Raw genomic sequence first — 15,000 nt, forward strand, 5'->3', positions numbered from 1 at the left:
TGTATATATATATATATATATATGATATATATATATATATATATACATATATATATATATATATATATATATATATATATATATATATATATATATGTATATGTATATATATATATATATATATATATATATATATATATATATATACATACGCATATATATATACACGACCAAACAAACGCACGACAGTGCTTATGTTTCTCTCTCCTCGAGTGAAATACACAGAAGTGAAACAAGCCCGATATGAAGTTAAAGAACTTCAGAAGTTTCAATGAGCAGCGTTGCTTTCCTCTTTGAGATATTATACACAAAGCTAAACAAATGTACTTTCCCGAGAAAAAATAAATGACAAAGGGCAGAAGCAAGATGAAATGTATGACTTCCTTTTTTTTTTTTTTTTTTTTTTTGACAATTTCACACACTTGTCTCTGAATTTAAAAGAGATATCTATATTTTTTAACTTTCTGCTTTTTTCAGTAAACTCATTAAAATATTATTTTCAACTTTCACCATTAAAAGAGATTATAACATTAAGATTATATTTTCCCCCGAAAGATGAAGGAAGCAAGCATAAATTATGATTATGAATCTTTTATTTGTTTCATTATTATACTGATAATAAACCGAAGACAGCGTGAATACACAATTGCTTCCGACATTTTTTAGAAATAAAAATAAACTGGGACAACATTGTTTTAGAATTCAACTATTTTTTGAAGACAAATATTCAAAAACATTATAGATATATTTAAATGACAAAATGTTCATGAGAAATAGAGATGTATAACCGTCGTATAAACAAAATGCAATAAATAAGCCGTGTAAGAGTTGTAGTGATGTGACATATCTAAGCATAGGTGGAAATTTTTAGGTTAAATTTTGAATGCAGGAGACTCAGGTAACAGAATGATTCAAAGGGAAAGATCTGTGTGGGTTTAGACAAGGAAAAGTTTTATTGAGACCTACTTAGCCCTGGAGAATGTTTATGACGTCCCTTGGAGACCTTACTGAGCTCTTAATCTCCTGAATTAGTCATACATTTTTTGGTCACACTTATTCCTATGAGTCTTGATTCCATAGGGTAATGTCAGTTAATAGGGTTTTCCTTTCCTGGTGTAGTTTGAACTTCCAACAAATAAATATGCGGAACTGTTGAGGATAAATAAAACTGCTTAGCAATATAAAGAAAAAATAATCTTGAATCACTGTGCAGATGCCACAATAAAATAAGTGACAGATAAAACATTTAAAGATGCCAAAGAAAAGGAAGTGATTATGTTCATGACAGTAGTAACTGTACGTCAATCAATCAATTTTATGTAGCCTTAACGGCTGAGGGAGGGTTACTTTGGTCAAGCCCCAAAGTGAGGCAGGTTGTTCAGGAAGGTTGTTTCACCTCAGGTTAAGTTAAGTCAGGCTAGGTTGATTAGGTTAATCCCAATATCAACCCTGATGCTGCACCCTGGGTTAAGTCAAAGTAGAGTAGGTTCAGTTCAAGACCGTGTTGCTGTTATATCGGTAGCATTTCGATAACCTGGTTGCATGACAACGCACAAAAATACTCCCTGTTCATCATAATGATTTGTCATGCCTCAGAATTAGCCGAAGTATAGGCAATTTCTTTATGGTATCATATTCCTGTCCAGACGTGTGATAAAACCAGGCACAAAGCGATATGGCAAAACATGGCTTCATTCATTAAGAGGAATGTTCTTTTCAGACCCACCTGACGGAGAACAACATGGTGAATATGGCCCAGTCATCAAAGTGAGAGGATGGAATGGCATCGGACCTCTGGAGGTCAGAGATGGGCAGCGCGTGGAGGCACTGTGCCAGGCCAGGAACGTTTATCCGCATGCGATCTTAACTTGGTACCATAATGGCACAGAGGTAAGTTTTTTTTTTTTTTTTTTTTTTTTTAAGGAGTGGAAGGAAGGGTGTGTAATAAGTAAGATTATTTTCAGCCTTATAGCACTTTCCAGTAATAACATTATAAAAAGTCAAATGCAAACCTGTCTGGAAAAGTAGAATGCTACAAGTCTTTAGAGATCCAGTAAGTAAATATTATAGTATGGAAAAAGAAATATGGAATTGAAAAATAAATTGTAGTAAAGAAATGACAAGAACAAACACAGAAGTAAGATAAAACAATGAAGTTATGAAATGAAATTCGTGTGAGCTTGCTCAACATAAAATTATTTATTTTCGCCTAGTTTGATTTTTCTGACGTTCCAACAGTTCATCCACACAGTTAGAAAGTCCATCCCATAATATAGTCAGAGCCGTAACAAAAGTTCTATAAAACGTGTGAATTTGAACTTGACAAAAGTAGAGGCAAAGCGTTAGATTTAATTGTAAAGCCAATACTGCGTAACGAATAGTATAAGCTTGGTATGTCTGAATACAAAGGATGATTAGAATATTCAACAAACGAAATAATCTAATCCAACGGCAGTACCGGAGAATGATTTTAAGAGATGGAACTGAAACTTTAATATAAACTAAAACTGTTATCCAGCAATTAAGAAGTGAGCCAGCTACTGAAGCCCAAACTTGAAAATGTTATTGATAACATGGCAGAATAGAAGAATAAAAACCTTTTCTTGGTTAAGGCATGCGGCCAAAGTCGCAAAATATTTTTGTCATTATATCAGTCTTTGAATCTCTGAAGAAGATATAAGTGTGTTATGTTTCCCGAGAGTGAGTCTGCATTCAAGAGACATCTAGAATTTTAAACATGTTGCTTGTTGTCAAAGAAACATTGTCAGTGAAGAGATCTACTATACTTTGTTTTTTTCCATCTGTCCATCCGCCTGTGGTGGTCGCGCATGGCAACACTGCGTCCCGTGCTTAAATAGTTACGTTATGTCTAAATTTTAGGTAAATAAAAGGATATCTGGGTGTACATTTGCAACTGAAAAACTGAAAAGTTTTTTAATAATTTACTGTATGCGAATTAGACCGTTAATACTCGAAATTGGATATTATATAAAGCCCGGGACGCAGTGTTGTCATGCACAAACACCATAGGCGGATGGACAGATGGAAATAAACAGAGTATAGATGGTGGGACGGGTGAAATCCAAACCCATCGACGTACTCAAAATCATTAGTTAGGATTTTTGGAGCTCAAATTCATTTCCCATAATTAGCACCATGAACAAACTTACAGCTAACTCTATGCATCTGGATTTGTATAGTCAAATAGGATAAATGCTAATAGCGTAGCACCATCAGCATACACAACCAGCTTGCTTCGTGGGCCAGTAGCGTGCCTGGGGATGAACGTCAGGAATTCCGTCTGTAGCAGGAATCCTATCATCCTGTGGGGGCTCCTGATTATCTGGCATCGTTGGGGGGGGGGGGTCGTTTTCGCTGCCCTCCGAGCGGGCGGTGGGAAGGAGAAACGTTTTCTTGAATGATGTTTGATTTGGTTTTCCTTACCTATATGGAGGGCTTCTAGGAGGCGCAGACGTCGGGGATCCGTTGTCTGATCTATTATTTCGATATTAGGGATAATTTCATTTCTTTTAATCCGTTTGTTATGAACAGTCCTGGCGTGGTTGAATATGGCTCCTTCTTGGGCGGGGCAGGAGATTCGCTTGGAGAAACGCATGGAGGTCATACCGACGTATTTGCCGAGGCATCCTCGGACGGGGCATGTGTAACGGTAGACCACACTCGTCTTCTTCAAGGGATCCTGCAGGGGCGCCGAAGGATTGTTTTTCATCACCATGACTTAGGCTACATCTATGGGAATGTTAAGACCCATAAACAAGGGAACCCCCTTCGCCCCATAATCAGCCCAGATCCCTGTCCCTACGTACCTGTTGGGCAAGAAACTCAACACCATCTTAACCCCGTACGTCCCAGATAGGCACAGCCTGAAGTCGTCGGTCGAGTTCTTGGACGCCCTACGATCAACGCCCCCAGGAGGATGCATCGCTTCGATGAATGTAGAGTCCCTGTTTACCAACGTCCCCGTTGACGAGACCATACAAATTATCTTGGACAGAGTTTACAGGGACCCCGACACCCCGACACTCCATCCTTAAACATCCCAGAGCATGCCCTTCGAGCCCTGCTGGAAATCTGTACTAAGAAGGCCACTTTTGCTGATCACCGCAACTATATGCTCACTCAGATCGACGGCGTGGCGATGGGATCTCCCCTTGGGGTCCTTTTCGCCAATTTCTATATGGGTACCGTCGAAGAGAGGGTCTTCCAGATTTCCAGGAAACCGAGGATGTACGTGCGCTACATTGATGATACCTTCGTCTGCGCCGACTCCCAGGATGAGATAGAGCAGCTGCGACGTGCATTCCACGACCACAGCTGCCTCACGTTCTCGATTGAACATTGCCAAGACCGCCGCCTCCCCTTCCTTGACGTCCTTGTCGAACAGCAAGATTCCAGATTCAGCACGAGGGTGTACACGAAGCCGACGAACCTGGGAATGTGCATGAACGGTGAGAGCGAGTGCCCTGAGAGGTATAAGCCACTATCAGCGCCTTCGTCAGGAGGGCCCTCTCACACTGCTCCTCCTGGAATGACACACACAGTGAGTTGGAGCGCGCCGCCCAGATCCTCGTCGACAACGGACACACCAATCGTGCTGTTGATGAGTCAATAAGGAAAAATATGGAAGCCTGGTACCACCAGGAACCCCGTCCCGACGTTGCAGAGCCCATCAAGCTTTTCTACAAGGGGCACTTCCACCGGAGGTACAAGGAAGACGAACAAGACCTCAAAAAGATCATCGAGGAAAACGTCAGCCCCGCCGACCCAGACAGAAATATTAAGATAATCATATATTACAAAACGAAAAAGACGAGCTGCCTGGTGATGAGAAACAATCCTTCGGCGCCCATGCAGGATCCCTTGAAGAAGACGAGAGTGGTCTACCGTTACACGTGCCCCGTCCGAGGATGCCTCGGCAAATACATCGGTATGACCTCCATGCGTTTCTCCAAGCGAATCTCCTGCCCCGCCCAAGAAGGAGCCATATTCAACTACTCCAGGACTGCTCAAAAGAAACGGATTAAAGTAAATTATATTATCCCTAATATCGAAATAATAGATCAGACAACGGATCCCCGACGTTTGCGCCTGCTAGAAGCCCTCCATATAGGTAAGGGAAACCAAATTTAAACATCACTCAAGAAACGTTTCTCCTTTCCACCGCCGCCCGGAGAGCAGCGAACGACCCCCCGACGATGCCAGATAATCAGGAGCCCCCACAGGATGATAGGATTCCTGCTACAGACAGACAAAATTCCTGACGTTCATCCCCAGGCACACTACTGTGGAGCTCGCACGAGAGAATCCCCGAGACCTTCGAGGCGAGATCCTCGACCAATGAGAATGCAACTCTAGGTCCGAGCCGCTTAAATACCGCCCTGCAAACCTTACTTGATATACGGGCTGCTCTACGAGCAAGAGCCCGTGCTGGCACAAGGCCAGCTTAATCTCAAACAACAACTTCCTTGCTACAGTCTCTTCAACCGACTCGTCCGAAGATGACCTGTGGAAAGGTCTAAACGTCACTTGATACCAGCTATACTAGCTATACCAGCACTAATACCAGCCTTTAAAACCAAAGACGACCCCGGCCCGAACTGAACTACGCCTACGGAATAATACCGGCACTGACGACGACCCCTGCTTGACCTGGACCTGATATCCTGTTCTAATAAAAGATTACCTTCAGCATTTACAATTTTTTTGAAAATTCCCATATGAATATTGGCCAGTTACTCAGAAACATCGCTGAGCCTGAGAAGGAATTGTACGGAGAATAGAAAAAATAATAATATAAAATCAACTCGCTTAATTCTGCCATCCTTTTAACAGTTTATTATTATTATTATTATTATTATTATTATTATTATATTATATTATTATTATTATTAACCCAACCAACAAAACTTCTGTCAGTTTTCTTCTGAAGATTGAAAAGTAAACCCACAAAATCACTGTGTATAACGTGTTTAACTTATAACTATTTACAATCTATTTTACTCCACACTCGAGTACTTTCAGGCCCTATCTGTGGCCCTTTTTCAAGAGATGTGTAGGTTGTCAGCCTGGGCCACAGATAGGTCCTGTAAATACTCGTGTGTTGAGTAAAATAGAATGTAAATACTTATTAGTAAACACGTTATACACAGTGATTTTGTGGGTTTCTTTTTCAGTTATTATTATTTTTGTTATTTCAGGTTATCTGACCATTTTTCCTCCCGAAGAACGGTTGATTATACTGGTTTGCTTCCATATATTGGGACAACAGAATATATGAAGAATATCAATCAATAATGACGAGATATATATATATATATATATATATATATATATATATATATATATATATATATATATATATATATATAATAAAATAAATATATATATATATATATATATATATATATATATATATATATATATCGTCAGGAATTATTGATAGTCTTCATATTCTTGCTGTCCCAATATATGGAAGCAAGCCATAATCACCGTTCTTCGGGAGGAAAAATGGTCAGATAACCTAAATAATAAAAATAATAATAATAACTGAAAAGAAACCCACAAAATCACTGTGTATAACGTGATAAGTTTTTATTGTACATTATCTGTGACCATTATCGCACAGAAACTTGAATTCCTCAGCATGTGGCTGGTGTTCAACTTTTTCTTCTCTTTCATATATATTTGGAGATATATATAAACTTATATATATATATATATATATATATATAAAATATATATGTATATATATATATATATATATATATATATTATATATATACATTTATATATATATATTATATATATATATATATATACATATATATATATATATGGGGTATGTATGATGTATATAGATACTATATATATATATATATATATATATATTATATATATGTGACGGTACTTACTTTCTTTGCACAGATCTAAGTAACGTGAAGCGTGAGGCTGACTACTTTGGGGAATTAGGTAAAGGGGTTCTGTTAGGATGAGAAATTAATTGATATGTATGTTTCTTTGCATTAAGTTTATTCTTCGTTAGGTGGGGTTCTAACAAATGTTTTCCACCTTCTGAGTTACTGGGCTTTTGGACTGATAAAACTTAATTGGCACTTGTTGCAATTACGAGTCTATACGGCACGAGGAAATTTACCTGAGTATTGATTGATTTGGCACTTTCACTGTCTTTGATTGCTTCGCACACACACTTTTGCACCTGTTCTTCTTCTGGGGATTCTTCTGTCTTTCTCTGTTTCACGGCCATGCCACTGCAGTTCTCCCCTCAGGCTCCCCGGTTGTTGTCTCTCTTGGCTTCTCTGTCTGCTCTCGCTCCCTCCTGCTTGCTCTCTCTCTGTCTCGCCTTTTTGTTCAGTTGAAATCTCCTTAGCCCCGCCTTTGGGATTTTTGGATTTTGACGGGGGGATGGGTGTGGCATTTTCTGAAAGACTTCTTGTGCCTTAGTGGCTGCAAACATTATACAAGACCGCCTTCCTGTCAGGTCTTCTACAGTAATTCGTAGGCTTTGAATTTGTATACGCCTCCTTCTTCATGTCCTGGCTTCTTAGGGGCGTATCCCTTAGTAACCTCATAGGTCATTCGTTGATAACTTCTTTTGGGCTGTCTTATGACCAAGACTCATGCTTTTGATTCGTCGAAGTTAGTCCTTAGGTCTATCTCGAGAGGGTGGAGCACTTAAGAGTTCGGCACTCCCCTCCTTTGGACAACGGGTCATAGAATTCCTTTTTTAACGTATGCCAGATGGCTCTCTCTGACCTGTTCACGAAGGGAACGCCGATTTAGTCATAGGCGCTAATGAGAGTAGTTTTCCATTTCTCGAATTGTGCCTGGGCGATATCCCTCGTCGACTATAATCTCTTGTGGTCACTAATCGCTGGTACGGACAGAGGTTTTTCTTTTTTTTTGGGGGGGGGGGGAGTGGGGGGAGATGAAAACCAGATGTCTAATGCTAAAAGCCTAATGTTTGGAGTACAAAATACCTTCACTAAGAAAAATCATTATCGTATTATTCCCTTTCCCTTTCTTCCTTATTATCCGTTTCGTGCCTTTTTCTTAAGTATTATTAAGTTATTGTCTTTTGGAATAACGACACTGTGCCACACTATTACAGTCTCGGCCCGCTACCTCGCTGACTCCGACAGCGTTATCTAAGCTGAAGCAATATTATACCTACAAGAGGACTCCTAACTTATGCTTTCTTGGAAATCATATTGAAACTTTGACTCAAAAACATCAAAAGTGAATGTAAACATGAGCAAATCCTTGATTAAGTAACATTAAGGGCAACAATCAAAATTGAATGTAAACATGAATAAATTCTTGAGTAAGTAACATTCAGAGAAACATAAAAACTGAATATGAATATGAACAAGTACTTGATTAAGTAATATTAAAAGAATCATCAAACTGAATTCAAATATGAGTAAATCACATTAAGAAACATGAAACTGAATGCAAACAAAATAAATCACCAAAAAAAACAAGAAAACTGAAAGTTAAACATACATAAGCCCTTAAGTCATAAGTTTATATAAATGCATGGTAGAAGCAAAAAATAATGGTAACTATCCAAGTTTACAGTACATGATTTGGTTCAGTCCTCAGTCCTATTCTATCTAGGTGGATATCGTCTTTCTTTATGGAAAAATAAATTTCGTTCTTTGTTGACGACACTTGATGGCTTCTTGTTTGCTGCGAACTGCTGCTTGGAGACAAGTCCTGGGAGAAAATATCCTTGTGTATTTGTATGCAATAACAAGTGTGTCCTTGACTTCCTACTGAGATTGTGTATTGTGTTTATGCAAAATTTCATTGGACATTCTTACTGTAATTTCTGAGTAACCTTGTACATTAAACAATATAACTTTACAGCTTGATACTACAACAAAATTGGCAACTCGGTTAAAGAAACCGGTTAGTGGTTAATACTTGTAGGTTTCTTCTACTGTGACAACAATTAGTTAGTTTTCACCAATCGATATCTTGTTAGTAAGTTTTCAACATCTACTATCTTGTTAATGAGTCTTCATCAATTAATATCTTATTAGTAAGTTATCATCAATCAACATCTTATGGATTTGAACGAAATAAGTGTATTAATTACCCCTTCAAAATCATAATCATTTCTGAAACGAATTCTCTTATCTTAAAATCTCTTAATGTCTATCTTAACCCTTCTTATTTATTCCTTTTACTTCGAAGAATGTTCTTATGGAACGGTTAAAACTTAATATACGTCTTGAAATTCTTATACTGCGCCTTTGAACCGTTTCTTACATACCCAAATATTTCCCTTCAAGTCAAATTAATTTGAAGTTAGTGCACATAACTCAAAATTTTGCTACAAACCGACTAATTAAAGTAAGAATTGTAACAATAAAAGATTATTCCTAAGTCGACCGATGAAGGTAAACTTAGCAATAACGAAATCAAATAAATACATGGGAATAATTGGGATGAATTAATGGGTGGGTTGTCTTCTGTTTCACTGAAAAGTGACTCTTCTATTTCTTAGGTTATATCTAGTTCCTTCTTCTGGAATGTCTTCTGACGTCTCTGTCATTTCGGATTCTTCAACTTCTTTGGTTCTCTTGACCTTGTCCTTGTTTATCCAAAATTCTTCTTCTAATGATTCAGCGTATGTGGAAGGCATTTGGTTATTCATTTTTCTTACCTTTATCTTAGTTTCTTTTGTACGTCTACGACCTTGTATGGTCCTGTGAATTTTGTGGCTAACTTATAATTAATACCACTTCTTACTTCCTTCTTAATATAGACTTCATCCCCTTTCTTGTAGTCTACAGGCCTTAATCCTTCTTGATGCTTCTCTATCATATTCTGCTGGGCTTCTTCTAAAATTCTTGTGCAATTGCTTGTGATTACTTTAAAGTTTACCGATTCTTATCTTCATGATCTTCAGAGTAATTAGGCTGTATTGGCTGATTCAGCCATGCATAAGGTAATCTGGGTTCATATCCCATCAAAGCTTTTATGGGAGTTGCTCGAGTACTCGTATGATGTCTTGCATTTAATGATAATTGGACTAAGGTAAATTGACGTCCCCAGTCAGGATCCTGTCCTACTGTTGTGACGTAATACGTCTAAAAACCTTTCTGTTATTCCTTCTACCAAGCCATTGCTAGCTGGGTGATACGCTGTATCGCTACCTTTTCTACCTTAAAGGCGTTACAAATTTCTTGAACTAATGAGTTGTTGAACTCGGTCCCATTATCAGAGATAATGAGCTGTGGGGCAGAATATCTGCAAAATATCTTATCGAAGAGAGCAGTTGCACAATCCTGCACTTTTACTAGTTAGTGGTACCAACTCTGTATATCTCGTGAGCGCGTCGATACATACTAGTATATTCTTATTCCTTTACTCGTGGTATGAAGATTAGTGATAAGATCAATAGATACTCTTTCGAATGGAGTCTGTGGATAGGATATTTCCTAGTGGTACTCCTTGTCTGTTCTTCCTTTGTAGCTGTTGCATGATTGCAGCTCTTCACATAATTACTAAACATCCTTGTGATTCCCTTCAATGGAAAGTTCTTTGGATTAATCTAATTGTCTCATCCCTTCCTGGGTGAGCTCTCATGTCATCATCGTGCATTAGCTCAATGACCTTGTTTCTTAGACTCTTAGGTACTAACAACTTTTGTGCAGTACCCCTAGAAATTGACCAAATGGGTCATATTCGTGACACATCCAAATTAATACGCCATCTATGTCCGTTAGTGCATCTGTGGGACATCCAACCTTCCTACCTAGTTCGGTTAATTCTTGTTGGCTGTGTTTTCTTTCGTTTCTAACGTATTTGAGCAGTTCCCTTATATCTTCATCTCTTTCTTGTTCCTTTATGAAATTTTGCCGGGAAAGCTCCTCTGTATAATGCATGGTGAGTACATTTACGTCATTGCACATGTTTCATTCTTTTTCTTCTTCTTGACTTATCATATTTATACTATCACCTTGTGACATATCTTGATAATGCATCTGCTACCTTATTCGTCTTCCCGGGACATATTTCACCTCTATATCATAATCTGGGCTGTCATGAACCAACGGGCTCTTCGTCCAGAAAAATTAGGGTTCTTTAGCATTTTCTACTGCGGCTGAATGATCCGTGAACACGGTTATCTTGTAACCAAAAATGATATATCTGAAATGCTTTAAAGCGTCTATTATAGCTAGAGACTCGAGGTCTGTTACTGAGTAGTTCACTTCTGAGGGCTTTAATTTCCTACTGTAATAAGCTATCGCATTATACTTATTATCTTGTCTTTGCATTAAACATGCTCCTATACCAATGCGGCTTGCGTCCGTGGCTAAAAAGAATTCTTTGCCAAAGTCTGGGAAGCTAAGTACTGGGGGGTGTGTTAATCTTTCTTTCAATTCATCAAAAGCTTCTTGCTGCTCGTATGTCCATACAAATGATACGTGTTCCTTTAAAAGTTCAGTTAGTGGAGCTGATATGACTGCAAAGTTCCCTATGAACTTGCGGTAAAAACCTGCTAAACCTAAGAATGACTTTACGTCCTTCTTGCACTGAGGTGTAGGATATTCCTTGATTGACTTAATCCTTGCGTCGTTTACTTCTACGCCCTTTTCACTTAGTGGTATCAAGGTAGTCTATTTTCCTTTTAAGGAAGTTACACTTCTTTAATTTAAGCTTCAGGTTGGCTTTTCTTAATCTCTTTAGGACTTCTCTGACTAAGTCTATATGTTCCTCTATAGTATCTGTTGCTATTACCAAATCATCTATGTAACAGTGTACGTCCTTGCCTAGTAAATCGCCCAAAATTTTATCCATTAATCTTACAAAAGTTACCGGGCTTGACTTTAGACCAAAGGGCATTCTTACATACTGGTATCTGCCGTTACTAGTGGAAAAAAGCAGTCAAAGGTTTTACTTTCTTCGTCTAGAGGGATTTGCAAGAATCCCTGCAATAAATCTATTGTGGTGAAGTACTCTTGGACCCTATAGTGGCGATAAGATCTCGCATTGACGGCATGGATAAGGATCATTTTCAGTAATTTGGTTCAATTTTCTGAAAATCCACAACTATTCTATAAGTTTTGTCCCTTTTAGGAACTAACAAAAGTGGAAAAGACCATGGGGATTTAGATGGTTCTATTATTCCTTGCCTATTCATTCTTTGTACTTCTCTTTCAATGATCTCCTTCTGGGAATGTGCTACTCTGTAAGCTGGTATGTAAATTGGCTTTGTGTTTGACGGAATGTCTATCTTGTGCGTTATTTCGCGTGTATTTCCCAAGGTGTCGCCGTCAAGAGCGACTATATCCTGATATTCGCACAATAAGTCTATGAATTCTTCTCTAACATGGTTTTCCTTAATGTCCTTTAAATGAGATCCTATCTTAGCTCTTCTCAGTTTTATGTCCTGAGCATAATTTTCATTTCCTTTACTGATTGCTGCTACCGTTTCCCTTTCTACAACTCGGATAGGTATGGAGTATACTTCTGCTAGGCCTATCTCTGTACCTGGTGTTAATTTAACCTTTCCTCCTCTGTTATTGGTAATCTGTAAAGCTATCTTGCTCTGTCTAACTTCATGTAAACTAGAAGAATAATGTATTCCATTTACTTGCGACTTTTCAGTAAGCGTGAGAATTTCCTTTCCTTCAAAAATTGGATTTACTGTACATTCTACCCACGTACTTTCTCCTGGTTTAAGTCTTAATTCCCTTTCTAACTTTAAATAAGTGCATTGATTTGATTCTAAGAGGTTAATGATCTGTTGTGAACTCGTGATGCATTCTGGATATCTTCCTTCCGTCTTATCCTTCTTTAAGATACCTTTCATCGTGGGATTCTCTTGAGTCTGGGTTCTTTTAATTGACTTGCATATTGGTATTCTAGAAATCTCACGACCGTTTTTAATCACTAGTTGTTCTCCAGGGGCATCAATGCTTATACCTTGTCTAGCCATAGTTGGATAACCTATCAACAAATGAGCAAAAGCTAATTGTATATCTCTGGCTACCAGAACATTTTCTCTTAGAGCAATTCTTCCTAGCCTAAATGGAAAATCTAACTGTCCAATTACGTGGATATCATACCCTGGACGTCTGTAATTCTACAATCTACCGCTGGATTCAAAACTTAAGTGAGAAAAATACAATCGATACACCTTTTCTGACATTATATTCTTAGGACTTCCTGTATCAAAGAATGTAACAATAGGTTTCTCTAGACGACATGTGCGGGAAATAATGGTCTATAATTATATTCATTCCCTACATCAACTTTTGCTAACCTGTGTAGCTGGGCTTAGCCTGACATTCCGGACGTTTCTCTCTGTTATAGAGGAAGATTCATTGTACCAGTAAGCAGAAAATTTCCCATTGCGTCGTCTGACCTTGGCTGAACTGATTGATACCCTATGCTTGCTGTTTGATTAGCATATCTATTTGGGACGGAATCCCTATTTCCTCTAACTGGGGGAGATTGACTTTGGGTTTCTACCTCTGCCTCTCGGACTGAGATCTACCTCTAGGAGTTGAAAACAATTTATTTCTGCATTCTCGAGCACTATGTCCTATTCTCTTATGGAAAGGACAGAAGGCCATCCCTCGGCAGTCACTGGCATAATGTCCTCTCTTCTGACAGTTTATAACACGTGACTGTCGAAAATCCTCCTTGAGAAGATTTACCTGGCATCTTATTCTGATTTCTAGATGGTGTCCTAGATCTATTTGGACCTCTTTCCTGTTGTCCTATAGCGACTAAAGGTCTGTATATAGGATTCCCTTCAGGCCTTCTACCTAGGATTTTTATTTTTGTTTCCTCCTCTTCAATCTCTGCTACATCATCGGATGTCTCCCACTTACGGGTCATCCTTGCAATGACTTCCGTTGGCAGGCTTCCAATCATTATTGCTAGTCTAAATATTTTTTTTAACATGACTCATTAGCATTTTTTGCTTGCTCTTCTACCTCTATCCAACTGTGGATTCCATGAAGTTACCCCATTCGTTCATATTGTTATACAACTGAGAGCTAAACTCTTGATAACGTCTTTCGTCTAACTTAAATTGACGCACTATCCTTGCCAAGCTAGTAACTGGATCTCTTTCACCAACTGTGGAATAAACCTTCCTAAATACCGTTTCAGTTTCTTCCCAATTCTTAAGATCTCGGTAAGTCTCGGAGTGGACGTATCGTTCTAAGTCTCCTCCGGCTTCCAAATCAAGATAACTCTTGGCTTCAATAAGCTTTTCTCTATCTGTCCCCGTTATGCTATCTAGGCGTGTCTCCACTTGCTCTATCCAGTTTTCTAAGTTACAAGCTAACTGACCATCCTTTCTTCCGCAAAATTTAGCTATGTGATTAATCACATGTCCCTTATGTGTTCCCATTACTGCTGCGTTCGAATTCGCGGACTGTGTACCTTCCGGCATGGTTAATTTCCTTGTTTGACTTCTCGTGAGCACAGGCGTTCTTACGTTCTGATAAGGAGTCGGTCTCTCCTTGACCATCGACTCGTTAATGGAAATTTTCTTAAGTACTGAGTATCATTAAAAGTATCAAAGAAAGTATCAAAGTTATGACAGTAATATCCCAAAAGAAAATGATAATAACAATAAATTGTTTTTACTAAAGTATTCGATCACCATAAAAAATAAAAGAATTTTCCCCAGAAATATTCTCAAAGTCTTACGTTACCGGTAAGCGATTCTTAAACAACAACAAAAACCCTCTTAACAGTACTGGTAAAACGATACTGAAACTGACCGTAAAGTGTACGCTAACGAGAGACCTCCCGTGAATTACCCTTGTTATCCTAAACAAACAAAATAAAAACAAGTAAACATTCATTCGACGTAACGAATAAAAGTAAAAGCAAATACTAAAACAAAAAAAAACAAAACAAAGTACAAGAAATCGCAAAACAACCAAAATCACAAAAAATAACATAAAATGACACAATCAAAAT

General features: G+C 38.2%; 1 protein-coding gene across 1 annotated transcript in view; it reads left to right on the forward strand.

The window, feature by feature from the left end:
- LOC135211248 (uncharacterized) overlaps positions 1–15,000 on the forward strand; it is a 66,975-nt gene that overhangs the window by 25,146 nt on the left and 26,829 nt on the right. The window contains exon 3 of the mRNA XM_064244539.1: positions 1,721–1,890. Coding sequence (XP_064100609.1) covers positions 1,721–1,890 — 170 coding nt within the window. The remainder of the gene's footprint in view (positions 1–1,720; positions 1,891–15,000) is intronic.

This window comes from Macrobrachium nipponense, chromosome 4 (assembly GCF_015104395.2).
Source record: "Macrobrachium nipponense isolate FS-2020 chromosome 4, ASM1510439v2, whole genome shotgun sequence".
Lineage (NCBI taxonomy): Eukaryota > Metazoa > Arthropoda > Malacostraca > Decapoda > Palaemonidae > Macrobrachium > Macrobrachium nipponense.